Source organism: Hibiscus syriacus, unplaced genomic scaffold (assembly GCF_006381635.1).
Source record: "Hibiscus syriacus cultivar Baekdansim isolate YM2019G1 unplaced genomic scaffold, ASM638163v2 tig00112114_pilon, whole genome shotgun sequence".
In the NCBI taxonomy this organism is placed as follows: domain Eukaryota; kingdom Viridiplantae; phylum Streptophyta; class Magnoliopsida; order Malvales; family Malvaceae; genus Hibiscus; species Hibiscus syriacus.
The window spans coordinates 481961-491454 of NW_024063255.1; the positions used below are offsets into that span (position 1 = coordinate 481961).

The 9494-nt window shown below is 37.3% G+C and overlaps 1 protein-coding gene across 2 annotated transcripts; it reads left to right on the top strand.

Moving 5' to 3' along the window:
• The first annotated feature begins 429 nt into the window (after positions 1-429).
• Positions 430-8239, top strand: LOC120174610 (RING-H2 finger protein ATL8-like). 2 transcript variants are annotated; one of them, XM_039181417.1, is made up of 4 exons: positions 430-791; positions 1225-1322; positions 2880-3258; positions 8227-8239. In XM_039181417.1, the coding sequence occupies exons 1-3, from the start codon at positions 633-635 to the stop codon at positions 3247-3249; spliced, it is 627 nt and encodes a 208-aa protein (XP_039037348.1). In that variant the 5' UTR covers positions 430-632; the 3' UTR covers positions 3250-3258; positions 8227-8239. The 2 variants fall into 2 exon arrangements, with proteins under 2 accessions (XP_039037348.1, XP_039037347.1); XM_039181416.1 differs by lacking the exon at positions 8227-8239 and having other exon boundaries at positions 2880-3542.
• The last annotated feature ends 1255 nt before the right edge of the window (positions 8240-9494 follow it).

Below are 9494 nucleotides of genomic sequence, written 5' to 3' on the forward strand. Positions count from 1 at the left end.
AATGGCTGGCTTTCGGCTGATGTTGGGTCCCCATTATTTCATGGATTTCTCAAAATTTTCCGAGAATCTTTCACATGGTATTTGAACAAAAGAAAAGAAATGTTCACATGATCAATAAGAATATAAATAATAAACAAATGCATTTGGCATAATCATCAACTCACAAACTGACAACTGAAATTGCTCCTAACGAATAAGAAAATTAAATAAATATTCTGGCACACTTTTTACTTAATTTATAGACTTTTTAAAAGACTTAGGCTGACAAAACAGAGAATCGAAGCACTAGTATAGTAAAGCAACCAATTCCATTAGAATCATCTTCAATTTTCCATTTTCTGGGGTCCAAAGTGCAAATCAAACTAAGATTTAGATCTCATAATCCGATATTCTCTTTCAAATCTCCTGCTTCTGCTCTCCTTCTCTCTCTTTCCAACAATGAAACAATTGCTTCACTGCTCTTCTCACTGAAAAATCATTGTAAAGCGTTCGTTTTCATGTTCAAAAAGTGGAAAATGAAAATGGGTTATCGTAGAATTGCTTCAGTTTTGTTCCTACTGGTTGTAGTAAGCCCGGGAATTTGATTTTCCTTTTTGGGTTTATGAGATAAAGATTTGGGATACATAAAAAAAATGAAATCAGTTGGGATAAATTTGGTGATGACGATAATAGGATTCACAATGAGTATTATGTTCATCGTCTTTGTTTGTACTCGTTTGATTTGTGCTCGGATTCAGCTCATTGCTTCTCGGAGATCCTTCCCTGTTGCTTCAAGATCTGGTCCTAGTACAGTAAGTACTCTTCTTTTTTCAATCCTTAAAATATCCAGAACTGGGTAATTTTGGTTTTATTAGCAAATCTGGGTTTGTAGGGTTCACCATTACTGATGGAAATGGGTTTCAATATGAACATACTCTCTCTTTTTTTCATTTTAAAATTTGTTTTCCATAATAAGCAATGGAAGGTTGAATTTTGTTTGTACTGAAGAGGAAGTTCATAAGGTTCTTTTAGTATAAATTATGAATTGTCTACCTGCTTTCAAGATTAGTTGTGTTTTCTTCTTTGTTGATATGTTATCTAAACTTTGGAGATGAAAATAGATAGGAAAAAGGGTTTGTCGTTTTAGTTATTTTGGTGGGTACCAAGTAGACTACATTAAAACAAACCACACAGAAAGCAGATGGAAAGTGAGTGGTATTCATCCTTTTTCATGGTGTGGTGCAGCTCGAACGGGGTTTACATGGTCTAGAGTCTGTTGTCGTTGCCAACTTTCCCACCAAGAAATACAGTGATGTGTGCTTCTCGGCCTCGGAAGATGCTCAGTATGTTTTCGGAACCTTTGCTTAATTTCAGAAACCTCTGCCTGCTGTTTTAGCCTATAACATTTTACTTTATATGAAATGGATGAATTTTCTTTAATTTGCTTCTTTATGATACTTCAACTGGGGTATGATATGAGTTTCATATAAATGATATGTGTCTATGACTGGTATGCAGCTCGAATTTGTTTTAAAGTTTTCCCTTGTATTTGGAGGATCCTTTGGGGGTCATATCTCCATCCAATGTGGATACAAGTGTCTAATGAATACTTCAAGAAAATTTAAAGAGTAGCCTAGGATTTGCTAGTGAGTAATCAATTCTCCGCATATAAATCTTTCGATACATAGTTAATTTCTCGACATTAGCAATGTCCATAAGAAGCACTAATTGCAGTATTCGGTTGGATTTGTGAGCTTAAAATACTAATGAGTGTAATGTCTAATGAAGTGATATGAATAATTGAAGCTCTTGCTTTAAGGTTATGAAGCATACATCAAGTCACCAATGTGATTTAGGAAGGTTGTTGCTATTCCCCTGAGGGCGCAAACAATAATATGTTTTTTTTTTCCTTATTCCTGGTATTTTTCCATGCATGTTTTTGGTTGAGAATTGAATACTCTAATCCCTCGTATTTTGGCTCTTATATTATTTTCTCTATAATTTTGAACTTTTTATTCTGTTAAAAAAAGAAAAGAAAAAAAGAGTTTAAATAACACTGATAAGAGACAACAATTCTTGAGATGTCTAAATTGGAAGACAGTGCATAACTGGAGGAAGATGAATGGATGAGAGGGACTGTTGAAATCTTGAGCTAGTTACAATCTGGACTTTGTCTACTTAAGTAATATGGATATCCGTGAACTTACCAAGTGCGAACATTCTCTATAATATTCATGGCATTATCTTCATATTTGTTGCGCACCGAAGCACATAGATGTAACCTCAAATAGCCTGAAATATACAGAAGTTCTAGTTTCAGTCGATTCTCTGGTCTAACAAGCTTGTACCTTTTTGTTTATTTCTTATGTATTGAATTCCAGAAGAATCACAGAATCACTTATGAGCTATCTTAGAAATGATATTTTGTGTGTCATATGTACACTTAATGAACAACATGGATGGAAATGAATGGTTACGGTCCTTATGGAAATGCCAACTAGGTAGGCTCAGGTTGGTCTTTCTTCAGGTTCTAGTTATTTCGAGTTTGGTTCATTTCGTGGTCAAATATTTTTGTTTCAATCATTTTAGATTCGACCTATTTCAGTTTCTGGTCCATGATATGATATATGATGATGAGGTTGGTCATCCTTGGGTTAGTCGATCTTTTCGACTTTTATCGCATCGTTTCTGGTTTGGATTATTGCTAGCTTGAGTTACTTAGTAAGGACCTGCTTAACATGAAAGATACCTTATGATTTAAGGATGATTTGCTTCATGATTCTTCTTTTTGATAACCTAACATCATGGTTCTCCATTACAGAATATATTTCTAAAATCTTTGAGTTTTAAGTGTTATTGCATCTCCATCTTCTATCTACAATTTTTACTGTTTCTGGCAGGTGTATAGTTTGCCTTTCCGAATACCATGCCGACAATATCTTGCGTATCCTGCCCTATTGTGGCCACTTCTTCCATGTAACATGCATAGATACATGGCTTCAACAGCATTCCACATGTCCCGTTTGCCGGCTATCGCTGCGTGAATCTTCTAAGAAGAAGCGTTTGATGCAACCATTGTTCAGTTCAGCCGTTCGATCTCATTTCGGCACGCGACGTCATGGCCTCCCATCGAGAAATGATAGCCGTGGGATGGACTCTGGGGGAGATGGATTGGAACCCGGGCAGAACACATCCCTAACAACTGAAGATGATGAGGCCAGCATTAAAGACTCGAGAAGCAAGCATGTAGAAACCCCTTCAATCCCTTGAATTATCTTGGTCGAGTTTAATGCATGCAGATCCTATATTTGCTCGGACTCTTCATTTTTCTTGAAGCACCCGTGTCTCTCGCTCGTGTACGAAACATAGATACGAATATATGACCTCCAAAGATCCTCCAAGTACATGAAAAATTATAAAAAAATGTAATCATGTTCGTGTCATATAAATATCCGTATCTGACAGTCAAACCCGAGTTCGAGTAACTTGTGCGGATCTCCTGCTTGAGAAGTGTACTGTTTTCTGTTTTTGTGGCTTACTGTAAATATATTATGGGCACCACTAATGCTTATTGCATTATATGTTATAAAAGACAAAAAGATTAATTTATCCTTGATACTATTCTAGATGAGACACGGTTATGTAGTGATTAGTGAGAGAACGACTTCATCTGATTGTGTTGAATCATGATAGTGTATAGCTGAATTACTTTGATTTCCTTGTGAGACAATATTTGTCATGCGTAACCCATAAACAATTATACAAATCATAATACTTTTTCTTTGAACAATTTCTATCCAGGGGAGGAGGAAGAAGAATTTACTCCTAATAAGTGTTGAATCTATAACTTAGGGGAAATGAAAAGTATCAACCGAGAACTTTTAACCACATGTTTTAAAAATTCTTGACCTCAAATCATAATACTAACATAGAAAGTAACAAAAAAAAAAAAACACTTCAGTTATTCAATAGATTAAACTGGTTTTCATAAGTTTTTTCATGGATGACATTTTTATCCCTTAAATTTGACTTCCTCAATTATTTTTCGGTAACAGATTAAACACCGTTCAGCCTACGTTGGAATTTTTGGTAACAAGTAATTAACAACCATTGAAATAACCAAGACTGGTGCACCATCAAACGTTGTTGGTTTTTTTCTACTCGTATTCAATCTATTGATCTGACTGTTTCGGATTAAGTTTTGCATAGGTCCATTATGATGACACTTTTAATCCAATTTGTTTAATTAAATGTTAATTTTTAAACTTTTGACATTATTTAAGAAATCCAGTATGTTAGTCTATTATACCAATTGTTTGTAGATATGGTTGATTTCTCAAGAAAGAATATCGACTTTTTTGTCTAAACCAGATAGAATTTTATTGAATATAAAGCAGTAATTGCCCACACTAGGAAAAAAAAACAGTACACGCGTAGCATAACACACCAATTAACGCCTATATTAAAAGCCACTCGAGAATAAATCAGCCACCCACCGGAACAATGGAAACTGCAATACATTTACCTAAACACTTGGAACAACACGTGAATATGCACCGTCGCCATCCCTAAACCAGGGCAACTCCTTCTCCCCACACCGAACAACATCATTTTCACCCCTTTCGCCCCCGTTATATCAGCGTCCTCTTTCCCTAAATAGAATTATTGGGAATGAAGTTGATCTCACGTGAAGTTGATCCCACGTGTGCTGAATGAGGCAGATCCAATGTGTCCACTGTTAGTTACACAGTTAGATGGTTGTTGAAGAGTGGTTAAGTGGGTTGGATGTCAGTTAAGCCTAACCTACTTGTCTCTGCAAGATAGTTGTGCACCAACAAGTGCTATAAAAGACTGTGTAATCATCTGTGTAATCAAGTACTCTAGTGCATGAAATAATAAAAGAAGTTTCTGGTTGTTATGTGCTTTTCGTAGTTTCTCAACATGGTATCTTTCGCTACAAGATCTTGAGGTTGCTTGGCTTGTTTCTGTTGTGCTCTTCTTGGCTCTTCCATGGAGTTTTCTGCAAATGCCAGCAAAACCTTTACAAATAAAAAGGTAAATGTTGTTTTGGATGAAACGAACTTCTTGCTATGGAAGCAACAAGTCTTGCTTACAGTTCGCAGCCATCGACTCGAACATCTTCGGAATGGGTCAGTGCAGTCTCTGCCTGAAACGGTTTTTGATGAAGCTGGTATTGTTGTTCCTAATGATCTATATGAAGAATTCGTTGCTCAAGATAGTGCCCTCGCTTCATGGCTCTTGTCCACCATTAGTCCTCATCTTCTTCATCAGTTTGTTGGAGCGGAGACGGCGGCAGCTGTCTAGCACACGGTGCTTAGTTTCTTTGATAATCGGTTTGCAACGACAGTTATAAGCTTATACTACAAGCTTCGCTCGCTCAAGAAAGGTAGTGATAGCATGAGGGTATATCTCACCAAGGTTAAAGAGGTATGTGATGTGTTATATTCTTGTGGTAGTCCTATTTCTCAAGCTGAGCGTGTTGCTAGTATTTTGAAGGGTTTGCCCAAGTAATATCAGCCTTTTATGACCATTATAATCAACATGCGAGAATATGTGCCCTTTGACAACATTTGTTCTATGTTAGTAGATGCTGGAGCTCAGCTTGCCGGTTTTGATGAGCAATAAGAGTTGTTACCAATGAGTGCCCATCTTGTGCATGATAAGTCGACAAACAGGTCTGATGATGCTCCCCATGACCATCAAGATCGAAGGTTTTCTCGGTAAGATTCTGGTGGGAGACCTCGTGGTCGAGGTCGTTCGCGGATTTAATGTCAACTTTATGGCAAGGATGGCCATATGGTTTTTAGTTGCTGGTATCGGTTTGATGAAAGCTTTACTAGTATTGCTAATGATATTGGATATCGTTCTAAGGAGAGATCAGCTGGTGTTCATTATGCTAATCTTGAAGATGTATCCGCAGAAGGTTGTGTGTGTTGTTCTCGGTCTAAAGCTGAACGAAATACAAGTTATTCTTCACAAGCACACATTGTTACTGCTACACGAGACCATTGGGTGGTGGATTCTGGATCCACACATCATGTGACTCCCGATGCTACGAATGTGTTGCATCAAACGGATTTTAATGGCCTATGTAAATTAGTTGTAGGTAATGAGGTTTTCCTAGACGTTAATGTTATTGGTCATTCTAAATTATGTTCATCTTCTCATGCTTTGGTGCTAAATGATTTGTTGCATGTTCCAAAGATAACCAAGAACCTTCTCTCTGTTTCGAAGCTTGCCATGGATAATGCAGTCTTCTTTTAGTTTTATGTCAAACATTGCTATGTTCACGATGAAGCATCTGGTGAGGTATTGCTAAGAGGACAGGAGTGCAATGGCTTGTATTCCTTTGCGTTGGATGATATCGTAGGATGGGGCATCCTGTTCGTGCAACTTTAGAAAATGTTTGCAAGACAGTTGATGTAAAAATTTCAAAAGATGTTAATAAAGTTTATGTTTCTTGTCATATGGGAAAGAGCCATAAATTGCCATTTTCTAATTCTACTACGCCTTATGATTCTCCATTTCAATTAGTGTTTACTGATTTATGGGGTCCCTTTCATGTTGTGTCAAACAACTCTCGATATTATGTGAGCTTTGTAGATGCTTGCACCCGTCATACATGGCTCTACTTGCTAACTGACAAGTCTCAAGCTATTCACGTGTTTCGTTTGTTTCAGCAATATGTTAGAACTCAATTTGGCTATGAAATTCTTGTTGTTCAGAGTGATTGGGGAGGGGAGTATAGTGTTTTGTCTCAAGAGCTGACTAAGGCTGGTATTATTCATCGTCTCTCTTGTCCAAATTCCTCTGAGCAGAATGGTGTTGTTGAAAGGAAACACAGACACATTGTGGAGCTTGCTCTTGTACTGCTTGCTTAGGCGTTGTTACCCATTTGATTTTGGGCTTATGCTGCAGTTATGGCCATTCATCTTATTAATCGGTTGCCAACAAAGGTTCTTCATGGTGTGTCTCCATTTGAGAAGTTGTTTGGGAAGAAACCGGATTACAACATGCTCAGGGTGTTTGGGTGTCGATGCTTTCCATATTTAAGGCCTTTTAATCGACATAAGCTAGAGTCTCGGTCTTAGTCGTGCACCTTTTTAGGAATCAACCCTTGTCACAAAGGGTTTCAATGTCTTGGTGCTTATGGTCGTGTGTTTGTTTCAAGGCATGTTACTTTTGACGAATGACACTTTCCTTTTGTCGAGACAAGGCTTTGTAAACATTGGACTGATCAATCAATGGTGCCTCAATCACTTGAGGTAGTGACTGATATAAGCAAGCTTGATAAACATAACACTCCTGCTCCTGCTCCTACTGACATTAGTGTTCATGGAGAGGCTACTGTTGCCTCCCCGGTTCATCCTGCAGCCGTAGATGATCATATGTCTATTGATGGTTCTGCCCACAGTCCAACTGTCTCACAGAAAGATGTTGTTACTGCTGCTTGTTCAGATGAGGGTGCTGGTGTTCAATATGGTCAATCGGGTGACGTATTGGGAACTAATCGGCATCCTATGATGACTCGTAGCAAATGTGGGGTTTTTAAACCCAAAGTTCACATGGTCTGCATGGATACTGTTGTACCAACTACGATAGGTGAAGCTTTTCAGTCTTCCAAATAGACTGAGGCGGTTCATACAGAGTTTAACGCTATCAAACATAATAACACATGGACACTTGTTGAGGTTCTTAAAGGCCGTAATATTGTGGGTTGTAAGTGGTTGTTCAAATTCAAAAAGAATCATGACGGCTCTATTCATCGTTACGAGGCTAGGCTAGTGACAAATGGATACTCTCAGGTGTCAGGTCAGGATTTTGTCCACACATTCAGCCATGTTGTTAAATTTTCAATCAAGCAGATTGTAGGATCTCATCTAAGTAATAGGAATGCTAATAAATTAGATAGCACTAATTTATCTCTTTGTAATCATTGAGGTATAGTCTGATTTTTGTTGTATATGGGTTCTCCTTTCTTTTGTTCCATTGATTGGATTAGTCTTGTAGCAGTTCTCTGCTATTTTGGGTAATAAATTCTTAATTATCCAAAAAATGGTTATATAGAAAGAAAAAGATACTACCTTGATGCTTAATCAGTTAAGAGTTTTTGAATGATGAAGATAAGAGAAAGAGAGGGAAGAAAATATAAAGATGAGGAGAAATAAGCTCTTGTGCTCAGCAATTGTCCCCAAAAACTCACAGCAAACAAAGTAATTCAATGAGATTTTAGCAATCTTTTTCATGAGTGGGTATATTACATTCACTGTCCTTCCTCTTTCATTCCCAACTCAAAAAATTCTCACCCGATTAGGCACACACTTAGCTTAAAAATATCTAACCAAGTTATCTAATAGATAAAATAATGTCTTGGGTCAATGCTCATATGTTGACTCAAGCATTCCGGTCATTACATCCCATGTGCAATATCAAGTCACCACAAGTTCTTGGGCTGGTGTAGGTCTTAGATCTTTTACTATTGGGCTTGAACAAATTGAATAGAGATTTGATTGAGTTGGTGTTCTCAGATGAGGAGACACAATTCATAGTGGGTATCCCATGCTCTTTGGCCCTTCTACTACAATTCCTACAACGTAATGTGTCTATAGGCAGGTTTGATCCTCCAATGCCATGCTAAAATCTTGAATATAACATGGAGATTCTTAAATAATTTCATTCCGACCCTACATAATTTGTTTAACAAATGAATTTAAAACACCTTTTTATGTCATAGATGTAAATTATATATTGAAATTTTAGAGCATCTCAATCATGATTGTGCATATGCGAATGAGATGTGGTGTTTACTAGGATTGCATTGGCCTTTGAGCATAACCCATACAAATTTCATTAACTACGTGCTGTGGGTTTTCGAGCACATTGATACAAGTAGGAGAGTTGAATTTTCTTCAACGCTTTGGGCTTCATTATTTTCAAGAAACAAATTTTCTAGGGGCAGATTAAACAAAGGGTTGTGGAGCTTGTTACCTACATTCAGATTCAGGGGCACAAGTCATAAGTTTAGGCATTGGCCAACACATTGAAACATCAGAATTCCCTCGAGGTTGTTCATTGGGCTTCTCCAATTGTTCTTACCATCAAGATAAATGTTGATGCCTATTACACACCTGCAAGCAGAAGATCAAGCTCGAGTGGTTGTGAGAGATAGTAAGGGTCAATTTTTTGGTCCCTTTGATTTTTCTGGAAAAGGATTTGGTGGTCATGCCAGGGATTTAAATTGAAGTTGTAGTCGGGTTGTATTTATCGCGGTTGTAGATATAATGAATTCTATTGCGGTTATTAGGGGTGAGCATTCGATCGAGCCGAGTCAAAAAATTTTGAGTTATTCGAGTTGACGAGTCGTATTTTATAACTCGAACTTAACTTTAAATTTTTTCGAGTAGAGTCGAGTTTAAGAAATTTGGGTCAAGTTATTCGAGTTTCGATACTAATTTTATTATAATTATAATATTATGATAAGGATTGATTCTAAT